Below are 25,512 nucleotides of genomic sequence, written 5' to 3'. Positions count from 1 at the left end.
GAATTTCCCAGTTATCTGACTGAAAATTAAGGGGACTTTATTTGGGAATTGTGATGAAAATACTAAAGGGGCTAGGGTTTTGTGAAGACTTAGCCACACTAGTATTTCACTATGGTAATTTTTTTTTCAACAAAAGAACAAGGTAAGTTCCCACCAGATCTGTGGCAGAGTATATACATCCATTATAGAAAGGAATACAGGAAGAGTAAGTGGATCGCCAATGTTTCCTAGAAAATTATACCATTTCTAATGAGTTATCATACATTCTGACTCAAGATGACAAATATTCCAAAACCTGGGAAAAATATGTAAATGCAACTTTGCATTACTTTAGACTCTCCTTCACAATCAAACAATTGTGAAATCAAGGTAGTAATGAAAGACAAATACCAAGTGGAAGAACAGCAATTAATTCATAGTAGCAGTCAGAAAGCACAGAAAACAGAAAAACAACAAAAATCCAAGAAAGGAATAAGGTGAATGTACAAATTACAAATATGTAAGTCTACCAGCTGTTTAAGACCATTATCAGAAGGTGATGGTAAAAATGCTGATGTTGAGTAAGTAAGCCTTCAATAATTTTTTAACAGAAAGATATTCTCCAGTAAAAAAGTAACAGACTATTTTTCCATCTCACCAAAAGGACAAAGAATAAATTATTTTTTTTTAAACCAACAGAACTAGATTATATAGAAAATGAGAAACCCTCCAAGAGTTTACAGAATCTGTACCGATCCCTTACTTTTCGAGTTAATTTTGAAACGTTTACTTACATGCACACATTGAAAGTCAGACTACTAAAAAAACGTGAGCTTCTGCCAAAATCAGAAGTGACAAAAAAACCCCAAAAATAAAAAAAAATCTGCGCAACTTAGCCTCTTGTTGATTTCGATAAAGTAGTGGGAAAACTGACATGGAATTTAAATGAAATAACTGTAGTATTATTATTAACATCAGCATGATTCTCAGAATTGAATTCTTGTCCATCTATACATTAGCTTGTTACAGAGTAACAGCCGAAATTCATGGCCACCAACATACAAATCACAATACACTATCGAACTTTTATTTCTGTTCTTAAACTACTATGTGCATATTCTAAGAACACATGGATAATGATAGGAACCTTGAAGGAATCAACATACTTCCTTAGGGTGATACATGAACTGTAAAACTTCCGTACAACAAAGCTAGAAGCAAAGCAAGAAAACTCTGGTTCAGGGTAGAGCAGCAGTGCTGTGACAATAATTATGCTCCAGAGTGGCCTTCACCTATGCTTTGATGATGACACTTCTGACCCCCAAACCTACAGCGTTACCTACAGAGATATTATTTAATACCAGTGTTTTACAGCATTGTGGATCTGGAACTAAAAAAAGAAAATGCACAGAATATACCTCCTTTACACCACCACTTTGCCTTCCATAAAGCTGCAGTGCTACTGGTTAGAAAAAAGAAAAACAAGGAAAGAAAAACTAACCAAAACCTCACCAGAAAAATAGAATTATGCTATTGCCACGATCACAGACATCCTATAAAGCGTTCTTCACTACTGAACTTGTACACTAGTTGAAAATCTACAGTATTTGCTCATTTCAAAACACTGCAAACATTATTTCGTATCCTTATTAGACATAATTTGATAAACTGTTCTTACTAATATATGTATGTCCATTGAGTGGTATTCTTGCACATTTTCAAGATCTGCTATTTCTGCATTTGTTTTTCTTATTTTTTTCTGAAAAGAAAAAGAAAAAAAAAATGTTCTTAAGCTTACCTAGAGAGAAAACTTTACATTTGTTCATTTAAGTTGACACAGAAAGCATCTTCTAGTTTCATTAGTGCCTAGACAGAACTCTTCCCACTTACCTATGAAATCTGTTTTTCTAAGATATACTTGTTCTGAAAGTCAGATACACTTTAAATTATTATTATTAAATGTCCATTCAACATGACAATTGAAAAAAATGTATTTTATTTTTCCTTCAAATATTTATCTTTATCAATTTGAGTCCACATGCCAGGTTTTTTTGTCAGTTCTTATTTGTAATTTACTGAATATAACCTTATATAGCATGTATTATCTTACTCTGCCTAACTGTAACAACATTTACCACCACAAATACATATCCTACCTAGAAGTACTGGAAAAGAAAGAAAGAAGCCTAATAGTTGTAAAATGGTTTATAAAGATATTAAAGTTAGGAACACTTGAAGGTGAAACATTCAGCATATTAAAACGAGTCAGCAATATATATGAAGATAATGAAGAGAAACAGGATTCTAGGAATGAAAAGGCAAGGCTCAACAGAAATAAAGGAAGGGGAAGCAGGAAATGTGCAGCAAATATTGCAACTTCCTATTTGTGGCAAAAAAAGTAATAGAAATTTGTGAGATTTAGCACAAGAGGGGGAAAAAAACAACCACCAAAAACCCCCATACAGAAACAACAGCATATGCTAGGACTGATGTGGCCTCTACCATTCTGTCCTAAACGATGAAGGTGAACAACACGAAAGCAAATACAAAAGTAAGGAAAAACATCAAAAACTATCATCCATTCAAAATATACTGCAGAAGTCAAAATGAAGTAGGGAAAGACAGATCATTTTCTGAAAACCAATAGTGTACTTTTTACCTGTAGTTCTTTTTGGTGTCGTCTATGACCATGAAGATGATCTTCATTCTGCCTAATCTCATCTTCAATGGAATATAAACGCTGCTGAGATGCTGTCAACTGTGCCTTTTTATTTTCAATTTCTTTCTCCAAGTGACTTTATAAACAAAGTAGTATTGAGATATTACTTATTACACACACAAGGAAATACACAAATAAAAATTAAATGCATGACAAGACAAAGGGTAAAAATGCACTCCCCTAGAAAAAAAATACCTTAATTTTGTTTAGTATTGGACGGTTTTGATGATCAATAAAGAAGCACCAAAGGTCTACAGCAGAACTCAGAGTTAATAACCAGCAGATAGCTGCTTGATGGTCTTAGTTCAATGCCTAGCAGATAAAACATTTATGTAATTTGAACCACCATAACCTCTCTTACCGATTTTCTGTAACAGGCCAAATGTTTGAACTAAACAGTGGTGTTACTGCTAAAAATACTACTGCATCTTAAAGGAAAGAAATACTTTGACTAGGACAAAACAGCTCTAGTCAGAGAGAAAACACATTAACAGAGATCTGAAGAAAGTTTTTTATGTAGTCTCAACACTTTTCCTTCTACAAAGGAGGTCACGTCCAGAGATTTCCGTAATTAATTCTTTCAGTCTGTGGTAAACTTATTTGAAATAAAAAAATCTTTGTTTTGTATTACTATTCATCGATGGCAAAACTTTGATAGCGTCTTTTACCACTGCAAAAGAAAGGGGAACTTTACTAATATTACAGTTTAAAAAAATATAAATATCTTAACACAAGTGTTTAAATCAACTTTTGTTATAGATGCATGAAATTGACTGATTAAGTCCGATCCCAGAATCTGTGTTTAATAAATGACGTATGCTATTCCAGATAAATGTGTCATTGCTTTAGGCTAAGTTGTGAAGTGGGGGGCAACAGAGGAGGGCATTTTTCCTTTTTAACTGGCCTACATCATTCCCCCACAGCAATATCGGTAATGAAATGCCTGTAACACTTTGAAAGTTAAGATAATCTTTGAGTGAAGTTCATTATAACAGCACTTTGCTCATGTCAGTATAACTAACACATTTAACTTCTCAGTTTACAGAAACAGATTTTTAACATTCAGTCTACACTATCAGCTATTAATACTAAAATTAAAATATTACATAATATGTCTGTAATATAATCTGATCCTCAAAAGTATTCTATTGTCACCAGTTTGCTTAGTGACATTCAAGTATAATCTTTGAAATATCTTTGGCTTTTTAAACTACCATTTTGAAAGTAAGCAGAAAAAAAGATATCAAAAATAAAATGGAGGGAAGGAGAAGTCAAGTTTATCAGAGATACCTGCCATAAATGAAGTCAAAAGCCTGAAAAAACACAGATGCAATGTTTGCAACCAGTAGGACTACACATGCCAATGTAACTTTGGTTTGACTATTCAGGTTTCCTTTGCAGTAAACTGGGATACCGCTGTTCAGGTATTAGGTTTATACAGAAACGGTTTTGATTTCATACTCTTTTCCAGCAAGTGTAAAACAAAAGGTAAGTAACTAGATTTCCTGGAATATTCAGCCCAGCAAATCCCTACTTGCTCGGCAAGGTTTACATGCCACAAACTGAAAGATATCTAGCTATAACTCGGGTTTGTACCTACCACAGAAAGGCAATGATATTAAAAGTTTTTCCAGAATTCCCAGAAGCAAATCATGAATCTCAGGAAGAAAACGGAGAGACTGGATAGCAGTGTACAAATATGCAATTCCACTCTTCACATCAACAAGTGCAGTTTTTATAGGTACAACATTACAAGATGCTAACCTTATTTCTGCTTCAACATCTTGGCTTAGGAACCTGGGTCTGACGTAATTAGAAGAGTAATACCGTTTTTCAAATACATGATCACCTTCAGCAGTAAAAGCCTCTCTACAATTTTTCGGGGGCCGATTAAACTGCATTACTTCACGAGCTTTACTGCTGCTCTGAAAAATAAAATGGCCTTATCATACCAATAGAAAAGCAATCATAATTAAAGATATCAATTTTAAAAGTCTAGAAGCTGTCACCAAGAAATAATTCCAATTCCTAATGAAAAATAAGAAATACAGTAATAGAAGAGCGTAGAAAAACAAGATCTAGAATGTCAAGAATCTGCTTTTCTTAGGTGAATACAACACTTATGTTCTCAAAAACCACCCTCTTAGAATAAAAGAAATTGGCAGCTAAACCATTACAAATTTACCTGCATTTTAAGTTCCATACACTAATCAATCTGTCATAATTTGCCATGGGGGAAAAAAAAATTTAAAAAATGATTAAACATACCTGTACGTAGTGACCTTTTGTTTAACTACCAAAAAGAAATACACATACGATAAACAATCTTCCAAAGCAAGCTGTCAAGTACATTGAACAATATTCACTTAGAGTTTGGGGAAACAGGTTGGTAAAAAAGAACATTGCCAATGCCAGACTAAATGGTCACAAGTGCCTTTGTCCAAGGCAATCACGTTATCCATTCAGAACTATCATTTCTCCCACATAGTAGCTGTACAACTTCTTTCAGATTCAGTTGGAAGTGCTCAAGTAGGGCTTCAAGATAATAACGTTATGAAAATCAGTAGTTAGTATAAGGCAGACAGGGAAGAACAAAACTAGCATTCCTGCCATAAGAAAAGCCTAGGAAGTTCAGCTGTTACATATCCCATTCAGTAACAGCCATGCTTGATAAACAGTCAGCTTTGCACTAGACAGCATAAACCACCTCTTTTCCAGTAGGAACGTCAACGGGAAAACTGGGACAAGTTGTTTTAGAGAAAAACAAAATCAAAAAAAAAGTCAGCATCATCAGTTCTGCTGCTTGTAGAGTACTTTTTTTAAATAAAAATATATAAATCTTATCTTTATCTCTGAACACTTTACCTGTAAACTTATCTGCAGGACCTCTTACCTTCAGTAGTAACAGAAAATTTTAACAAAAACCAATTAAGATCAGAAATCATATAGTGGCAGAAAACAGTTCACTATCATGTTTTCATGGTGAATAAAAATAGATTGTTATCAACATAGCATGTAAATCCTAATTCAGCACCCGTTGCCAGTCACCAGTCACCTCATTCAAACCCTACTTAATAACTGATCATTGCTATTTCTTTATTTTATCAGACTCTATCCACAAGCATGTTTCTTTGCACTCTCTCATCTCAAATGCTTTAAGACTGCAGAGTCCAAAGAAGCTGTGTTGATTGTGGTAGGCGAAAAATAAATTCAGCTGTGAATGCTAACAGGCAGCTGATAATGTCATATAAGAGTGGGTGGCTGAATATCTGAAAGGGAACTTTTCAACTCTCAAGCACAAGCTAGGTACAACTGGTAGGAGCTGGCTGCAAATCTTGGTAACAGCTGGACCTCATGAAACTGACACATCCTGAACCCATCTATTATTTAAGAGACACGAGACAAAGACAGCCTTTAGGAGGCTGATGACCACATACACATGGACTATTAAGACTGGGAAACCAGAATACTTCGACACCCAGAAAGGTGGTGGTGAACATCCCAGAATCAACCAGGGAAGACCCTGGATACACATAGGAAGAGATCTTTAGGGACTAATCCAAGGGAATGCCCAGGGACTTTGGCCAGTAATAGCCCAAACCGGTATCTGTGAGCAGCTGCACAGCAGGAACCAGTAATATTTTCTGCCTGACATTCCCTGACCAGCTGCGACCTTCCTACTGGGGACAGAAGTTGAGACCTATGAAGGCAGAGTTGAGGGGCAGGGAAAAGAGTATGTGGAAATAAAAGTTCTGACCTTACTGATTCTTAAATAAATGCCAGTATCTAAATTCACTATGGGCTGTCAGTTTACTCTGTCTTGCCCATGACAGAAAACAGTGTTTGAAGTGGACACTGACAGTTTATTGAATGCCAAGAAGGCCTTACTGGGAACCCTCCAGTGGTTACCTTTGTAACACTGGTAACTGATACAGTCTAGGTCTGCTGAGTCATCAGGGCCACCTCTCTTCAGTGGGTAAGGAAAAAAAAAAAAAACCCAACCCCAAAAAAATATCTTTCTCTACCTCTTTTGTCCATTACAGACACCATCAGTGAATGTATTGTATATCCTACATACAAAGAGAAAACTTTTTTCTTTAAAGATGAATAGGGAACCTAGAGCCTTACTTTAATCAGCAGGATCTTTTCTATACCCCTCACATCAATCAAACAGTTGGCAACCACTGCATTATCTATTTCCAGTGCTGAGAGAACTGTTGGGAATTCTGGATGATGAGTTCCTCTGAAGAAAATAAGAAAAACGATCATTAATAAAACTCACATGAGATTCTTTAAACAAAAACCCCCACAAAACTACAGTTTTTTCAACTAATAATAATCCGAACCATCACAGCTAAGCAAAAAAATTCAAAACAACTTACCTCTGCCTAACATCATAAACTTCATTCTGAAATTTATTTACAATTATTTGAGGTCTAAATCCACGTGGATAATATTTTGACATCAGTAGCTGAAGATTTCTTTCATCACTATGACTGTCACAGCAAAATGCCTGAACTAGGGTCTTTAAACAAGATTCAATAGCCAAGGTCAGTTCAGCATCTTTTGGATGAATGAAAGCACCTAAATAAAGACAGAAGAGACAAGGCTTTAGGAGCTGTGTTCCATAAAAAAACATCCAATAGTGCATTTTTACCACTCAAGGTTTTTGTTTTGTTATGTTTGTGGGTTTTTTTAAAAGAGACTAAAATAAACTTTTCTTGTAAGAAAAAAAAAATTAACAAGTTAACTAAAAGAGAGAAAACCCCACAGCAGGCAAGCTACCCTGAGAACACAGACATATCATTTCTCTATACATGCTTGGAAGCCTACATTTTCTTCCAAGATCCTTGACAGATCACTTCTACCTTCCATTAAGGTACCAATTTTCATGGAAGCTCAGCAGGAGTATGTCAAGGCAAAGATTGCTTGTCAACAATTTAATGCTTTAAGGTGAAAGCAGAGGAACAACTATGTTGCAAGTTAAACACACACGAAGATTGCTATTATATCAGCTGCCTTCAGTAGAACACGGGTTTGCATGTTCTTACCCTGCAGTCAATGCCAAGTACTTAAGTACTTGGCCTTTACACTCACATCCAAAATATGCTGAAGCATTACTCCCATTCACAAACTGAACATAGCAGTCACTATCAGAGCTGGTCAAAAAACATACTTGAAACCACTTCCCAAGAAAATCTCAATTGGTTCTGTCCGAGTTGCTCCATGCAAAGCATTAAGTTTGACAAGCCTACTAGTCAACCACTGGACATTTTGAACAAATTCTGTTCAAGAGCTGGACAGTGCTATCCACCAAGGAACAAGCAGCCAAGCACAGTAGTCTGATGCTTAGAGAGTGCAGGTGAGTCAGAGGGGTGCACTGAAAGTTTGCCATTGTAACTATATAAAATACCTCAACAAACACAGCTGGAAAATGAGGAAAACCAGTAGATGTTAGCTAGTTCACGTGACAAAAAGGACAGAAGCAAAAGACAACCTACCAGGATAAAATGTTTAGTCCAGAAAGTACAGAAAAAAAGACATACCTGAACCTGCTTAAAGAACAAATAGTTTCTCTAGTTCACTTCTTACATTAGCAACTATGCAATGAAACTCATGAGGAAAAATGTCTTTTTCAGCAGCCATTCTTACCTATAGGTCCAACAGGTTTGTGTTTAAACCGCCCTTGCCTATAGGCTGCTTCAACTACTTCAAGAAATGCTGGCATATGTGGTCCATATCTTTTCAAGGTATTTGTTTTACTATCATTCAGCTCTCTCAGCTGTTTCTGCTTGGCATCCAGTGTTTGTTTCACATCACAGCCTTCTCTCCTAAGAGAACAGAATTCTTCTCAGCAGCAACAGCTTATGAAGCCTTAATTTGATTAAGATAATTATAGTCTCATTTTTCAAGTAATAATGGGACAGTGTATCAGGACCTCTATTTCAATGTACAGCTAGCTACACACATACAACAATATTTTTACAGTTTCAAGAAACATAAGACAAAAAAAGCAAGAAAGAAAATTACTATTTGCAAGAGTTTTAAAACACTTTTTTCTTTCTAACAGTCTATAGTAAGTTTATTTTATTTCTAACCATATGCTTCAATTTCACTATCTTCTGTAAAGATCTTCAACAGAACAAAGTAACTATTGGTTAGAGTAATTGATAAAAGATGTTTAAAGTCTTTGCATCAAGTGCAATAAGCAACAATTCTCAAATCTCTTAAGACAATAAATGACAAGATCACCATAATCCCCTCTGGTAACATTGTTCAAGCCCAGGTTTCCACATCAAAGCCAAAGAGTGCTTTTTTTAGCTCGAGTATGGGCTAAGTTGGTATTTGAACCTTGCGCTCCAAAGTGTCTATAAATTTACCTTTAACTACACATAAAATAATTACCTCTAAAGTTTATTTATTTCCTTATGTGGTGTTTTATATCTTGTAACATGACATCAGGATTTACTAGGGTATTAAACAACATGGAAAAATTTAAAGCACAGTTTGCCCATAGGATGATAAGAGAATAAGAGATAAGAATAAGATGGTGGGAGGAAGAAAGAAGGGCATTAAACTGACAGTATGGATTTGTATCAGGCTTTAAATTAGTAATGCTTTTCACCTTTAATGACACAACACTTTTCTTAATTTTCCAAAAGTTTCTCAATTAAGTCATGTTGTACCAAAGACAACAGTTTAGCAAGTCTTAAAATAAACTAGAGGGGAAAAAACCAACTAAAACTTGAAGCCTAATACCTCAGGGAATGGAGGTACAAGAAAGTATCTCTTAAAACTTGAAAGAAAGGAAAACAATTACATTCAAAAAGCTTAACTTACTTAACTCTAGCACATTCTTCCTTACACTTATATATAGCCTGCTGAAACTGATCCATCTGTTGACCAATCATCATTTCTTCATCATGGAATGCCTTCAACTGTTCCCTTAAGTGTGTGATTTTCCTTTGTCTTTCCAATTTTTCAGGCTCCGAAAACTGATTAGCACTAGAAAAGATTGTAAGTCAGTATTTTAAAACCACACTGATAATTTCTAAGTGACACTGTTTCACACAAAAGATTTATGCATCAGAAAATTACATTTAAGATTCTGTGCATTTACAAGACCTACAAAGCATGAACAGTTTGTTGTTTGGTTTTTTTTATTTGTAATCACACATAACACTCACCCAGTTACATTCCTATTACATTTAGTTTAAGGTATACTTGTTTTGCAACACCATAGAAGCTAGAACATTTATATTATCTTCAACAATAAAGAAAAACTTTTTCTGCCCAAATACCTCATCACCTTCCAGTCAAACAACTGGTATGTAAGCAGGATCAGAAATATTTAAATATTTATTTAAAATTTAGAGGGTCCAGTTACATATTTTCTGTTACTGCAGATTTTCTCATCAATCAGAAGAGGTCACTCCTTGCATACCTATATTTTAATAAACACGCACCATAATCACTGCATCTGTATTTACCTGCTTTTCAGTTCTTCAATTCGTTTACATAGCTGTTCATCATCTTTTCCCAGCCGTTTTAACTCAGTTTTGAAACGATTATAAAGTACCTGTGAAGGAAATGGGATACAGTAGTTTAATCGATAGAAGCAAGAAATCATTTCAAAGAGAACTACATTTTTGAGTAAATAAATACTGAACTGCATCAAAACAGACAAACATCACTCGAATTTCAAGAATGTGAAAAAAGAATAACACACTTAATTTGAATCATATTTATGTTGACATAAGCTTAACACTGCTTAACACCTGTGTAAAGATATAAACCCCATGGCTCCTGAAAACAAAATTATTTGCAAGGCAGGCAGGAAATTGCACCTCTTTTGAACTGCACTATGGATTCAGGAAGCATAGACACAGATGCAGAAGTACATACGAGTAGAGCGTGGACAAGATTAAAGCTTTTAAATTGGTATGAACTTCGAAAGTTCTTTTTGCCTACCTCTGTTTCATTAACTGCTTTTCTTTTTGCCTGCACATCAGCCTTCAAAGAAATACACTGAGGATGCAGGACTTGTGCTTCTTCACTTACTGTTATCAGCTTGTCTTGTATTGCTTTGTACTTTTCATCTGCTTCATTCACTTTTATCTTTGGTGCAAAAAGAGAATAATACACAAGTAGTAATGAAACAATTTTCTTCAAAACTTCATAAAGCTACAGAAGAAATATGTCCCAAAAGAATCCATCTGACATACCTCATTTGCCTTTTTTTTGTTATTAGAAGAAATAAAGCAAGTCATTGCTACTATGAATAATCTAAGATGAAAATTAATAAAGGAACATTCTCAGGGAACCAACAGACTACCAAATCTGTGAAATAAACAGCAACCTTCTTTTCTAACTCACAGTTTACTCAAAGACAGGCCTCAATACAATAAGGTCAAGTACCATAATATGGAAAGAAGTGAAATGAGTATTCGAACAATGTTCCTTCAACACCACACAGACATATTAGGCTATAAAGTAATAACATCTTAATTGTCAAGCAATACACATTTCCTTTTTTTAAACATTAAAAAAATATTAAAAATTCAATGAAAACTGAGTACCGATCAAGAAAGTTTGGAGAAGGAGTTTTAATAGACTTACAAGTTCAAAATAACAATGGCTAGTGTTTCTCTGCAAAATATAAATTTTGTATGTGAATCTGAATGTTTGGCAAAATTACTCTTTCTTGTTACCTACAGAAGTCTTAAAGTACCATTCAATGAGTCTGTTAAAGTTCCAGATATCTTCTGAAATTAGACACTGACCTTTTCTACAGGTAATGATACCCAAGCAAACCTACATGACAGATCCCTGAAAAATGCTCCAACTTCACTGAAATAGGCATCTAGTAAGTACTCTCAACAATAAAAGTTTAAATTACTGTTCACTGGTATATGTAATGCTTGTCATCTCAAACTCCCAGCCACAATGATATAAACCTTACCTGAAATAGAAGTATTAGTATGAAAAACATAAACACATACCCCTACTAAACAACAGAAAACAAAATGTCCTAATATTATTCTCAAATGAAATGTGGAATGCAAATGTTACCATTAAGTTTCAGATGGTTAAAAAGATATATAAATGGGAATGTTCTTAGCTGGTTGTGAAAAGCTAAGATTGCCAGTTTCAGCTTACAATGTAGAAGACAATCACAGTTTAAATATTATCTTAATTACTGAGTCAAAGAGCTAAAACCAGAGTGATGTATGATTTAAACCACATAGGTACCCGGCATTCTTCTAGCTTCTGAACAAACTTCTCTGTATTTCCTTCTTCAGCTCTGATGCTTTCTTTGATTGGCTCTATTTCTTTTTCCATCTCACTCACCTAAATAGAAGCATGTATTAGCATATATCAGAATGTCCACAGCACATCGGGAATAATTTAAAAGTACATTTCATATGAGGAAACATTGTAACAAGACATTTACCACTGCCCATGCCATTTTATGTTTCAAATCTTCAAGACTGTTTCGCATGTCATTCACAAATCCAATGTTTTTGTAACGTTCCTTTTTTTCACAATAAAGCCGCTTAAGTTCTTGGAGATGCTTAAATAAAACAAAACAAAACACAAAAATCTCAAAAAAAGACAGAGAGGCTCAATTTTGAGTGCAAAAAGCTGTGATACCATATGAAGTCTTGGAAAGATTTATTTTTTCTAAAAATGTAATGTCACTGAGACCTACACAAAACAAAACTATGTAATTCAGCTCCTATAGTTATCTCAGTGCTCAGATCTGTACCAGTAATTAATTCAGCTTTTACATACCTCTACTCCTTGTTCTATCTGAATACATGCATTTTCTTTAGTTTTCATAATAGATGAATAATCTTCTTTCATTTGTTCCATCTGAGTTGCCTTCATAAAAAACTAAAAAGGAACAAAAAGACACAAATGCCAGCTTCAGCAGTTTACCTAAGTGAACTTCAAATAACTACCACAGAAAGACCACTCATGCCAACTTGTATGCAAGCTGAATGATGCCCAAAGTAAAATAACTGGTGGGATATTTCTGAATAATGAACTAACGCAGCTGTGTCCTGGGTTTGTTTTTTTGGGTTGGGTTGGTTGTTTTTTTTTTTTGGGGGGGGGGGGGGGGGGGGGGGTTTGTTTTTTTAATTTGTCCTTTTCTATAGAGAAAAGAAACTTCAAAAACTTTTTTTTGCAAGTGGATGACTGCTACAATCAAGACAGTGTACTGCCTGGATTGTAGTTAAGTTTCTTCACAGTAACTGTTGGGGTACCGTGTTTTAGATGTGTGACCAAAACAATACAGGTAACACACTAATGTTGTAGCTGTGCTAAACACTGCTTGGTATTCATATACCAAAATTTGTGCATTTGTATGTATGTCAAGGCCTTCTGTTTCTCACTCTGCTCTCCCAGAGAATACACTGGCAGAGTGTGCAAGAGGTTAGGAGGGGAAACAACCAAGTAAGTGACTCCAACCAACCAAAGAGCTATTCAATTCCATTGTCATGGTTTAACCCCAGTCGCTGGCTCACTCCTCCACCCCAGTGGGATGAGGGAGAGAACCAGAAGGGTAAAAATGAGAAAACTTGTGGGTTGAGATAAAAACAGTTTATTAGACAAAACGAAAGCCACACAAGCAAACAAAGCGAAATAAGGAATTAATTCACTGCTTCCCATTGGCAGTTCGCAGATATTTAGTCAGCCCCAGGAAAGCAGGGCTCCATCCCACGTAACAGTTACTTGGGAAGACAAACACCATCACTCCGAACATTTGCCCCTTCCTTCTTCTTCCCCCAGTTTATATACCCAGCATGATGTTCACTGGTATGGAACATCTCTTTGGCTGGTTCAGGTCAGCTCTCCTGGCACTGTCCCCCTCCCAATTTCTTGTGCACCCTCAGCTTACTTACCTGTGGGGTGGTCTGAGAGGCAGAAAAGACCTTGACACTGGTAAGCACTGCTAGGTAATAACAAAAACATCTCTGTATTATCAACAGTTTTCCACACAAATCCAAAACATTGCCTTATAACACACCTGCTATGAAGAAAATCAACTCTATTCCAGCCAAAACCAGAGGTGAGTGTTTAGCGGGTTTAGCCATCTTTTGCTCAGGAACTGGCTGGGCATCAGTCTACCCATGGGAGGTGGAGAGTGACTGGCTTAGCATGTCTTGTCTTGTTTTGCTTTGTCTTTTCTTCCAGCTTTTCCTTCATTTTTTTTAAACAATTTTTATCTCAACCCACAAGTTTCCTTGCTTTTACTCTCCTTCCTCTTCCCCATCCCAAGTAGGTGACAACAGGGAAGGGAAGTGAGTGGCTGTGTGGTGCTTAGCTGCTTACCTGAGTTAACCCACAGCAAGTTATTAAAATAGGAACTCAGATTTATTTTTTTCCTCCAAATGCCACCTCTAAAAATTTCAAATCAGTATTTTAATGTTTAATCAAAATTTTAAATGAGTACTCTTACCTTGTACTTGTCACCTTCATTTTTAGACTGTAAAAAGTGCTTACTCATCTCTTGGGTTAAAACAGACACAGGATTATCTACCTGTAAAAGTATTACATTCATTTTATTTTAAGCAAAAAAGTTCTTATGTAACTCTATATATCCATGACAGTGAGCAAACCATCTCCCTGTTCCATGCCCAGCAATTCAGTAATAAGCTGAGAGAAGCAGATCCACAAATAAAGACTTCTACTCCTCTCACCCATTCTTCTTAAAACCAAACAAACAACAAAGAAATTAAAAAAAAAAACCAACTCCATCAAGTACAAATCAGAACGTCAAAGACAACTAAAGAATTGTTTCCAGGAGGATAACTAACTTCTAAAAAGACAGTGTCTGTTTTTTTCCATTTATTTCACAAGATCAGTTTCATTTCTCATTTAATTGATCAAAGTATTGCATTAAATGCAATTAATTGCTGCATATATTCTTATGAAGTTTCCACAAAATAAAATCAATATATATTAACACAAGTTTATAAAATTTGGAAGGCTGAATGTGTTGAATATTTTAAACTTCATGTGCACTTCCTCATCTTTCCTTAATCACTTAAACACCAAAAACACACTCAAACTTCTCCAACAGCAAAAACTGAAATAATGAGCAGAAAAAAAGAAAGGCTCAGGTATGAAAGAAACCTACACATGCCAAGACTTTTATTAACAGGATACGTGACTCATAGCCCTCAGATCATAGCAGATACTTACCTGTCTCGGACAGAATCTTATCGTGCATTGCATGAGGTATAAATTTCAATTTTCTTTTGCCATGGCATTTGATCTTGAGATAACACAGAAGAGGTGACCCTCTCTCATTTAACAAAATGGAACATTAATTTTTAATTGAAGAATTGTAATGCATGTAATTGCATGCTGATGTATTAAACTGCACAGGATTTAAGCACTATAACAATTACCTGTATATTAAAGTGATCCAGTATTGCTACAAGTTCCTCTTTCTTTGAAGAAATTAAGGTCCCTAATGGTAAAAAAAGAAACGAAAAATAGCAGCAGGTCTGAAGTAGAGACATACAATGCCCTAGACTTTCGTTCTTTCGTTCAACCTAGCGGTTCTTAGTAAACGTAAAAAATGGGATTAGTATTTTTGTAACACAGATTTAGCCTTAAATGAGAAACACAGTCAGCTGGGTTTAATTTTTCTGATACATTTGCATTTGTACAGAAAGACTTCTAATTGGAAGTCCCTCCTTGCTTCATAAACCTTCTGTGACAGAATTAAAGTAAAACACCCGATTCAATAAAAACTCAAAAAGACTAAAAACTATGTTCAGCCTTATCAAACAAGCTGATTTTCATAAAGACAAATACTGTATGACCTCACATCACACGGAACCTGACAACTCCTTTTGACATGCTCAAATACTTAAGTCTAAGGTAAACACAAAAAATGGACATCGCCATCATTCAATGATAAATGAAATAAGAAACACCATCCTTTACTAACATCAAGGCACTGAAAGCAATGAAAGCATTTCAAGAGTTTCTAAGACTGAGGACAAAAACTACTACCAACCAGATTTGCTTTTCAGTTTGTAACTTCTGTTTCCATCCAGATTAATGTGCTGATTCACGATAATAGAGTCACCATACACTTCTGGTTTAAATGCATCTCTGCCTTGGTTTCGCAGTTTTATGGAAATATCTGCAGAACTGAAAAAAGACAATTGAAATTACTTTCAAATATTTAAAAAAAATATTATGAAAAATCAGAACATTCTAATTTTCCACAAGGATTGTTAGGTCTTGTACAGGTTGTAACTGGAAGTCAGTCATAGTAACAATGAGAAGATACATACATGTTATTTGAACCAAAACAGCATCAGAGACGCATGGCCAGAAAGGCTGCCATACAGTAACCTGTTTTTACCTCCTACGCTTCAGATAAATCGCGAGCCAAAAGGAAACAGTTGTGAGAGCAGATCTCCCCCACTTTCCCTTCCCATCTGACTGCCCTCATCTCTAGGTTGCAGAATCAAGTTACTTTTCAGTTGTTCTCCTGTCCCCAAACTGGCTCCTGTAGAAAACAGTTGCTTAGCTTCTACAGCCATCCCTAACCAAAGTAATCTATAGCAGAATACTTAAAGCACTCTTCTAGAAAAGATGAGATGTGCTTTCAGTTCCGAATTAGTATTTTCTGTTTTTCAAGCAAACGCTGAAACATGAAGTTGTTTATATATAAAGGAAGATACTGCCAACAATTTTATTACAAGCACCTCTGAAAGGAAAAGTCTGGGTCTCTGAGTTACAGCTTTATGTACATGTAATAATGTTGTAAACCACCTCTCTTATTGATTCCCCTAAACATGTTATCCCCACTCTTGCAGCAGACAAGAATCCACTTCCTGTATGTTTAATAACCCACCTGTACGTTAAGGTCTTTATATTGTATATTCATTTATTTCACCAGAAAGACAGAAAAGGAATTAACCTCATAGCTCACAGAATAATGATAACTAGTTTCCTATAACTCTTTTTAATTAAACCGATTTTTCTGTAGGATATCCAAGTACGTTGTGTAAGTAATACAGAAGATCTAGGTGGTACACAGGACATATCACCATATTAGACAATTCGAAGATAATGGTATACAACTGGTAAATTACTGGTAAAACTTCTAGTGTTTTTTGTTTGTAGTTTTGGGGTTTTATTTAAATATGGTCTCTTCAGTGTCATGCTGCTAGATCCAATAAGAGAACAGAGAAAGTGAAGGTGAACAGAAAACTGATCAGCTAACCTGAATCACAATCACTAAACATATTCAAGCTTAAAACTGAAAAAGTTTTACTTACGTCTCTCCATCTCGTACAAACACTTTTAATGAGGAACCTCTGTTAGTGGTAGTGGCTTTTCCACCAAGTCCAACAATAAGAGCAGTTAATATAGAACTTTTTCCACCTGTAACAAAAGCATTGAACTTCTTTAATAAGAATTTATCGTAATTCTTTATCCAGTCCACCCATATTACATATTTTTGTTTGACTGCTTATGTATTCATGCACTTGAAGTCCAAACTCTGTCATCTGAACAAATACATAAAATAGTGATAACTCCAGAAAAACATCTGCAACTTCCAGGGTTCTCCCTAAAAAAACACCCAAACGCTGAGCCAACTTCTGTTATTTCTATTTAGCAATCTGCTTTCAACAAGATGTTGTATCTCAGGAGGAAAGTATCTCCCCTTCCTTGCAAGCACACAGAAAACTTATATACAACAAAGGAAATCAAATACACATTACCATTTATATTACTATCTGAAAGGTTTTAAGGTCTCTTTCAAAATTTATGTTTAATTTTTAAAATCCTCTTTTTAAAAAAATCCTCACTGCCAGAAGTGAACTCACATAAGAAAGTATCACTCCCTTCCCCTATAACAGTTTCTACATGACATATACTTGGACAATTACTGTGCATTTAATAACAAACACTGAAGTACATTTAGTTTAAATACAAATTCATGTATGATTTAGCTATGGAAAGATTTATACTTACAACACCTTTGCAAATCTCCAAATTGAAGACCTAACTTTTTCACCAGCCTTAAACTACTAGAATAGACCTGTGTGGTTCCAAAGTCCAAAAGTGAATCTGTCTCTGTTCCTAAAAGATGGCTAGCAATTATTTTTCAAATAAAAATTACATCTTCTAAATTAACAGAAGTGCTCTTTGACAAAGAAATGATGCAATTAATACTTACTTCCATTGTTTCCAATAACAAAATTGAGATTTGATCCAAACTGAAAAGGCCCCAACATTGAATGGCACATGAAGTTCTTCAGCTGTATACTTTCAATTATCCCAGCTTCCCCTACAGTCTAAAGAATTAACGATTAGAACTGGTGTTATGCATGCATTTTAATGAGATACAGTTTATCCATTTTAAATATAATGAAAATTCAAAAGATAGCATGACCTAAAACGTTAATGGTTACAAGCTACAAGGAAATGAGAAAGGTTTCATGACAATATGAAAAGTTGCTTGCTATAGAGCAGTTACGTAGGAATGAGGAAAAGTTACCAAAGCTGATCGCTCACTCATAGTAACTTTCAGTTCTCCCAATAATTACTTTATATTAACATAACATAAAAAATTAGTATCATAGATTCTACATGGTTGTTAGAGCAGTAATAAAGAGCATCACAGAAAAACTTTTTTGTTACTTGAATAATACTATTTGTGAGAAATTTTAGCACAGCTTAGAACAACAGAAATTAAATTAGATCAGGAATGGGGAAATGAAACTGAAAGTGACATTGCCCACTGTTCAACTGGTAAAGTATTGTTTTGACAGGAAGCCACTTTTATTGGCAGTGCTTCAGCAAAGCAATGTTTTCTAAGAAAACAAAGTCCTCAGGAAAAATAAATAAACCAATGACACAGACCAGCTGCAGTTCAAAAAAATTACGTGAGGAGTAACGTTTCTGCACACTGAAAATCAACCATGGTGTCTTACAAAATAGAGTATTTCAGTTGGAAGAGACCTACAATGATCATCTAGTCTGACTGCCTGGCCCATTCAGCACTGACCAAAAGTTAAAGGCATTCTCCAAATGCCTCTTAAATACTGACAGGCTTGGGGCATCCATCACAGAGCAAGCCTGTTCCACTATTTGACCACTTTCTTGGTAAAGAAATGCTTCCTAATGTCCAAACTAAATACATAAGACAGTATTTCCACACTCATAAATTATTTTTTTAAATCCTCCATCAAATTAGAGTTCAACTATTACACAAAAGCAGAAAAAAAAAAACAGTATTCCTGTTTTCAAGTTTGATTTCCATCAAAATATGCATTTCAAATACTAGATTTTTTTTTTTAGACATTTGAAAGCGTCAGCTATGCAAAACAAACAAGTCTTTGGTACTTCTTTTAGTAAATAACTTATTTTCTAAATATTTTCTCTGCTTTTACTACAACCATAAACAAAATATACCATACTTCTATCAAACAAAATGTTTCCTCAATTTGGTTATTTGACAACTTCAAAAGTATTCATTCTATAAAACCAAAATACCGTTATTTTATGAACAGGTGTTTTAACTAGATGACCCAAAAAGAAATAAGGTAAGAACAAACTCACACGGAAATCCTCATCACTGACATTACCTGTAGTTCCTTTTATATTGGTTCCACTGAAGCCTACATGCAAGATACTTATTTCAACATCAACCAAAGGCATGGACATTTTTTTGTATCAATGTTTTTTAAAAAGTTGTTGGGGAAAACATACAAGAAAACTTACCAACAGTGAAGATAAATTAGTATCGACTGATGACTGTGAATTTTCTTCTTGATTAGACTCATCGCTATTTTCTTCTGTGTATTCTTGTCTCTGCCTTTTATGGGATCTAGTCTCTGAAATACTTTCTTCCTTTCTCTTACCCATGAGTACTAAAAAATAAATGAAACATTGCAGGTTTCAGTCTTCTAGATGAAAACATACCTACAGGTGATAGCACAGACATACCAATTTATTTAATTCAGTAAAAAAAAAATTAAAATCACAGCAAACAACGCAACAAACATACTTTTTCAAAACTGAAATGTCAGTGAATTTAAGCATAAGCTTACTATGAAGAAGTTGTGTTAGAACAAAAGAAACACAACTAGCATTATCCTAATCAAGCTGAATTTGTTTGTTGATTAACAACAAAATCAACCTTGATTCCGTTTTCATTGATACATTAGACTTAGCAATAGTTTTTGGTTAGTAATGGAGTCGAAAAGCATGTAACTATCATAGCATGATCAGCAGGTTTGATTAAAGCAAGCTGCACATCCAAAAAGAAAACATATTAATTATATGTTGTTGACAAATGCCTAGAAAATTAATACGCAGAACACAAAATCAGAACAAAGGAAAATTTAGATTCATAGCATTGTTCCTGTACTGTTCCTTGCACACAGCCACCCTGTTCTTGTGAGGCAGTGTAATATGATTATGGTAAACAAATGCTGTTGTTTCACTGATGAACTAACAACTCCCTATGAAAAGAACACACATATATACTTCCTCTACTTCGATAAATAATGCACAGACTTCTGCATTAATATGTCTGATCAGACATGAATCTTGCAAAAGTAACAAGGTCTCCTAAAGTCACAAAGCTGAAACGAAAGGCATCAAGGTTAGTCAAAATCTCACATTTTCTGTAACTGTAAACCTTAGGGCAGTTTTTAGTCCCCCAAAAGCATATACTACATTCTTCATACCCAGATTTCCGAAGCATTATACAAAACATGGAAGTTCACATACTTTTGCCCAAAATAGAAGCAAGGTCCTCTTTATACAAAGGCAATGCACAGTCTTCTTACTTGCCAGTAAAGTCACTTACTGGTGTCTGCCATGGTTTAACCCCAGTCAGTACAGTAACTAAAGTATCATGCAGCCACTTGCCTACTCCCCCCTGCCCCCTGGCAAGAGGGACAGGAAGGAGCATCAGGCAGGAACGTTAAACTTGAGGGTTGAGATAAGAACAATTTAATAATTAAAATAAAATAAAGGGGGGGGGGGGGGGGCGGCAGACAGGGATGACACCACCACCATCACTAATAACAATTATAATGAAAAGGAGGGAGAAGGGGAGAAGAATAAAATCCAAAGGGAAGGAAGGAAAAAAACCACAAACCACCAAGCAAGTGATGCACAATATAATTGCTCGCCACCCGCTGACCAATGCCCAGCCAGTTTCCCCAATCCAGCAGGCCCCAGCCAACTCCCCCAAAGTTTATATACTCAGCATGACATTCTATGGTATGGAATATCCTTCTGTCTAGTTCAGGTCAGCTGTCCTGGCTGTGTCCCCTCCAGCCCTCTCACTGGCAAGGCCTGAGAAACTCAAAAGTCCTTGACTTAGTATAAACATTACCTAACAACCACTAAAAACATGTTACCAAATTATTCTTACACCAAATCCAAAACACAGCACTGCACCAGCTACTAAGAAGAGAATTATGTCAGCTGAAACCAGTACAGTGTCCAAAACAGGCTAAAATTGACATCAGCTGCATAGCTTTCTGATGTCAAAAAGTTTCTGAAACTGAGTATGTTCTCCTACTCAGACAACTTTGTTTACTAGAATTTCACTAGAGCTCCCTTTTATGAAAGATGGCAACTAACTTAAATGCATCCGACCAATTCAAGCAAAATTCAGAGGCATTAAATATAATGAATATCCACTGCTACAGAAAGATCACTGCATGGCACATGACCTAAGAGTAGGCGGAGTTTATTTATAAAAATAAATAAAAATATTATTTCTTTTTAAATGAGGTGGGGTACAGGAATGGAAACAATGTCCAGCATTAGAGACATTGCATGTTCAGTTGATACCACGTGTCATGGTTAGAGGCCAAATTGACTGTATGGAGTGAACGCACTGTGGGCTTGGACACCAGAACACTTCTAGTCACGGATGCGTTTAACAGTAACAAGTGATCACTCCCTTGTCCCACAGGACAGATGGGACAATCCAGGAGAGGGCAGGCAGGTCAGCCTAACAGTTCCTAACATCATCTCCAGTGTCCCGCAGGGGAGGTGTGAGAAAGCTGGGTGGATCGGCACAGCGGTTCCAGCTGAGCCGTGCACAGCCCCAGGGCCCCACGGGGCTCCCTCGTTAACGCCTTCAGGCCCTCCCAGCGCTTCTCTGTGGGTCTCGCTCCACCTTCTATCTTTTAAGATTAGTAACTTGAGGAATCTACAGAGAACTCAATGAAATAAAGACTGTTAAATTACAACTTTAGTCCTAAGAACTAGCACTGCAAGGGGGAGGAGCAAGTCTTTCCTCCCTCTGCCTTTTCTGTTTCTGTCTCATCCCCCTGAGTTCAAGCAGCTCTTTATGCAGCAGAATAATAAGCTGTCTCAAGGCACTGATTCTACTGAAAATTAATGCAGGAAAAAAAACTTCTTTCTTTTCAAGTTAGATTAACTTCCCCAACCATTTCACCATGCAGATCTGTACGTTTGGGTCGCTGTGAGGAAAAAGATGCTTTTTTAAGCAGCTTCTTTTGCTTGTGTCAGCTTAAGGTTCTGGTCAAACCATAGCCTGATTGCAACTGACAGAAGGTCAGATAGCTCATACTACCAAGCATCACAGACAGTAACATTTATTATATGAAACACCACAGATACTAAAACCTGTTACATTGTTACAAAGGGTATTTAATTTCTGTTCTGCTCACTGACTGTTTTATAAAATACCGTCTAATAATTTCCTCATTAATTTTCTTTGACACAGCATTCTCAGTGATAAAGAAAAATTAATATGCATCTCTTTCCATTAAGTGCCATGAACAAAATTCAAAGCAAATGCAGAAATGCATTAAATTTTCAATTTGATACTCTTGCAATAATTACGTATGGCAGGGATTTCAGATCAAATACTGGATTATTATTATGTCCATTAAATATTTAAAGGGAATCTATAACTTCCATTTTATGTGATGTAGTTTAACACCATACACATAGAAACCAAGGAGCAAACACACTTCATCGTTCAGTTTACATACCTTTTACTATGCTACTTTCAGTTTCCTACATAGAAATGTCTTCATGCTTAAATTACTCAGACCAGGAAAGAGTTACTTGGATGCTCTTAGAATTTACCTATCACTCAAATAACAAGACAAGCATTCATTCGATCTTCTGTTCTATTAAAATCTCTCTCTAGAAAGAAGAGAAAGCACAAGATTAAAATGTAATTACTAATGTCCAAATTAAAGATCAGGGCTATGAGTTCCACTGCTATACCATCTGGACATTTAAGAAAAAGAATATAAAACAGGCCAAAATAACCTAGAAGAAACCTCACTCATGTAATCTAAGCATGATGAAGGCAAAGGGCAGAACAGTCTGCACCTCAGAACTCTTGACGAGCTAGTACTGCAAACAAAACTTAACTGGAACTGCAAGCAAACTGCATTGAAGTAGCCTCAGAAATTACAAGTACCAACAGATGTAATAGCTACACTGGGTACAAAAAAGCCATAAGGAAGGAGAAACTGACTGCAGAAACTAGGAATCCACTACTAAGACTTCACAAGAAACAAAGCTTTAAAAGTTAAAGGAAGAATTTATCAACATAAAGAAATAAAAAAAAATACCACAAAAAATGACACAAGCATTTAAATTTTATCTTTAGACCAGCTTGAAATTTTTGACAGGTCTTTTTTACATTAATTGCTCCCAAAATTCTTGTAACATGACACTCCTAATTTTCTTCACTAAATTTTTAATTGAAAAAATAGTCGATTTCAGTCTCAGCACCACTTACCATAAGTTTTACAACTGTTTGGGAAAAAAAATTCAACGCAAAGGAAAAGCAGCTGAACTGTCTGAAGGTTTTTAAAACGTGCAGTGCTCTACTGGAAACAATTAAATTGGCACAGCCACATATTACTGCAAGTGTTTTAAGGTATGTAATGGAGCATTGGGAAGCCAACAATCGACACTATTGACAAATGTTAACAGAAGGGTTTTTAATGGACTGGGCATCATATTTAAAAACTGAAAACTAAACCCATGTTTATACTACAATATAAAGTAGGACTATGTTAATGGAAATTTGCTATGACAGACTCAGGAACATCAATAATTCAAATGAGAAACCAACTGTCTTTCAGAAAGTAAAGTTCATTTTCTCTATTAAATCAGTGCTTTTGTTTTGTCTATGATGCAATGTAAAAGCAGTTAGGAATAAAGACTGGAGGTATAAACTGAAAGCAAATAAGGGCAAGGCAGATCCAATTGTAAAAGCATCACAGCATTGCTACCAATTATTGCAATTAATTTTTATGCATGTAATGAAAGCGTGAAAGAAAAATGCAATCCCCAAATGTGCTACATAAAACTATTAGGACTATTAAATGTTATGTATTTACCCTGTTAACATCATAGGAAAACAGAGGCTGCATCCCCTGGAAGCAACATACAGTGATATCCACCCGTGTTTCAACTTAATCATCTCTTCCCACAACTTGCATTGCGATGCAGTTCTACAGCTGTTTTGCCCTTTCCCTACCTCGCTGGTCACATCCAGAGCAGACACAATCAACCCACTGCCACCAAAACCACACCGCTGGCTTTCCAGCAGCCTCGTGCCAGCCTTGGTGTCCCTGTAAGGTAAGTGGGTGCCACTCAAAACACCCACTTAAACTACTCTGCATCCAGGCCAGCCGCAACCCAGCCTGCCTTTTGTCCAGGTAGCAAAACAAGGGAAGAGAAAAGGACATCGCAGAGCTGTGGCGAGATGAATGCAAAATACGGGAGGAAGCGCAGGGTGGGAGAAGAGGAAGAAAAAAGTTGTGGTCTTCTGCTGACCTACACTAGTTTAAACAAAGATGGTGATAAATCAGTTACAAATTAACTCTAGCAGTTTATAATAATGAAGGGATCGTTCACTATGGTTGTCCTTAAAAAGGCACGTTTCAGTTGACTGAAGGCAGAAGCCCAGCCTCATGCACAGCAGTGGAGTGCCTAGTATTTTTAGGGTTACCCAAAACAGGCGCCTCACGTGGGCACGGCTGGCATTCAGGACTCCTCTCCAAAGGCGTTCACAGGCGATGCACCAGCAGCCCCCACCACCCCCCGGGCCCCTGGAGCAGCACTGTCATACACAGCAGCGCAGAAGGCAGCTCCCCCTCTGCTACAGGGAGGGACAAAGGAAAGAGGGGGCAAAAATCCCCCCACTCGCACCTCCAATCCCACAGTTATTTGCTGCGTGGCCCAGCGCTTTGTCCAGGCCACCTGGAAGACCCGCTCACCTCCCAGAGAAGCGACGCCGGCCCTTCGGCAGCTGGAAAGCGCGGGCGGCGGCCGCTCGCCGCTCCGTACCCGCTTCCCCCGCCTTCGCAGCGCCGGCTGCCGTCGGGCCAAGCCGGGGGCACCCGGCAGGAAGCCCACACGCCAGGCACAGCGACCATGCCGGACAAAAACCACCTCCGACCACTAACGTGCCCGCCAAAACGGCCTGCGAAAGCCACACCGGCGCGGGCAGGACCGGCGGGGCGTGGCGGTCCCGGCCCGGCACTGCTCTGACTTAGCGCGCCGGGGCGAGGGTAAGCACCGCCGGTACCCTGGGACCGACCGACCCTTCCTCCCAGCCGCTCCCGGAGAGAAGCGCACCCGGCCACGGCAGCACCAGCCCCGCACCCTACCTTCTCCTCAGCGCCGCCGGGCAGGTCCCGAACCCCACGCGGCGCCACAGCCACACCAATGGACGGCGCCGATACCTGGGTGCGACGGAAGAGGAACCGGGGGCGCGGCGCCTGCGCGCTCCTGCCCCCGCCCTG

At 36.9% G+C, this 25,512-nt stretch overlaps 1 protein-coding gene across 4 annotated transcripts in view; it reads right to left on the bottom strand.

The window, feature by feature from the left end:
• Nucleotides 1–25,474, bottom strand: part of SMC6 (structural maintenance of chromosomes 6) — a 35,964-nt gene extending 10,490 nt beyond the window's left edge. The window contains exons 1-20 of one of the 4 annotated variants that reach the window (XM_037392978.1): nt 25,378–25,463; nt 22,732–22,888; nt 19,466–19,614; nt 17,919–18,036; nt 17,014–17,119; nt 15,738–15,874; nt 15,121–15,182; nt 14,166–14,246; nt 12,494–12,595; nt 12,153–12,272; nt 11,951–12,049; nt 10,670–10,816; nt 10,189–10,277; nt 9,539–9,703; nt 8,351–8,529; nt 7,081–7,282; nt 6,827–6,941; nt 4,463–4,623; nt 2,639–2,774; nt 1,658–1,738 (exon numbers count right to left, since the gene is read on the bottom strand). In XM_037392978.1, the coding sequence (XP_037248875.1) occupies nt 1,658–1,738; nt 2,639–2,774; nt 4,463–4,623; nt 6,827–6,941; nt 7,081–7,282; nt 8,351–8,529; nt 9,539–9,703; nt 10,189–10,277; nt 10,670–10,816; nt 11,951–12,049; nt 12,153–12,272; nt 12,494–12,595; nt 14,166–14,246; nt 15,121–15,182; nt 15,738–15,874; nt 17,014–17,119; nt 17,919–18,036; nt 19,466–19,609 (2,244 nt within the window). In that variant the 5' untranslated portion in view covers nt 19,610–19,614; nt 22,732–22,888; nt 25,378–25,463. Of the gene's footprint in view, nt 1–1,657; nt 1,739–2,638; nt 2,775–4,462; nt 4,624–6,826; nt 6,942–7,080; nt 7,283–8,350; nt 8,530–9,538; nt 9,704–10,188; nt 10,278–10,669; nt 10,817–11,950; nt 12,050–12,152; nt 12,273–12,493; nt 12,596–14,165; nt 14,247–15,120; nt 15,183–15,737; nt 15,875–17,013; nt 17,120–17,918; nt 18,037–19,465; nt 19,615–22,731; nt 22,889–24,984; nt 25,004–25,377 lie in introns of those variants that run through there. The other 3 variants (XR_005105059.1, XM_037392977.1, XM_037392979.1) reach the window with 3 other exon arrangements.
• Between the last annotated feature and the right edge of the window lie 38 nt (nt 25,475–25,512).

The sequence above is a fragment of the Falco rusticolus genome, chromosome 6 (assembly GCF_015220075.1).
Source record: "Falco rusticolus isolate bFalRus1 chromosome 6, bFalRus1.pri, whole genome shotgun sequence".
Lineage (NCBI taxonomy): Eukaryota > Metazoa > Chordata > Aves > Falconiformes > Falconidae > Falco > Falco rusticolus.
This window is presented reverse-complemented; position numbering and strand designations above follow the sequence as displayed.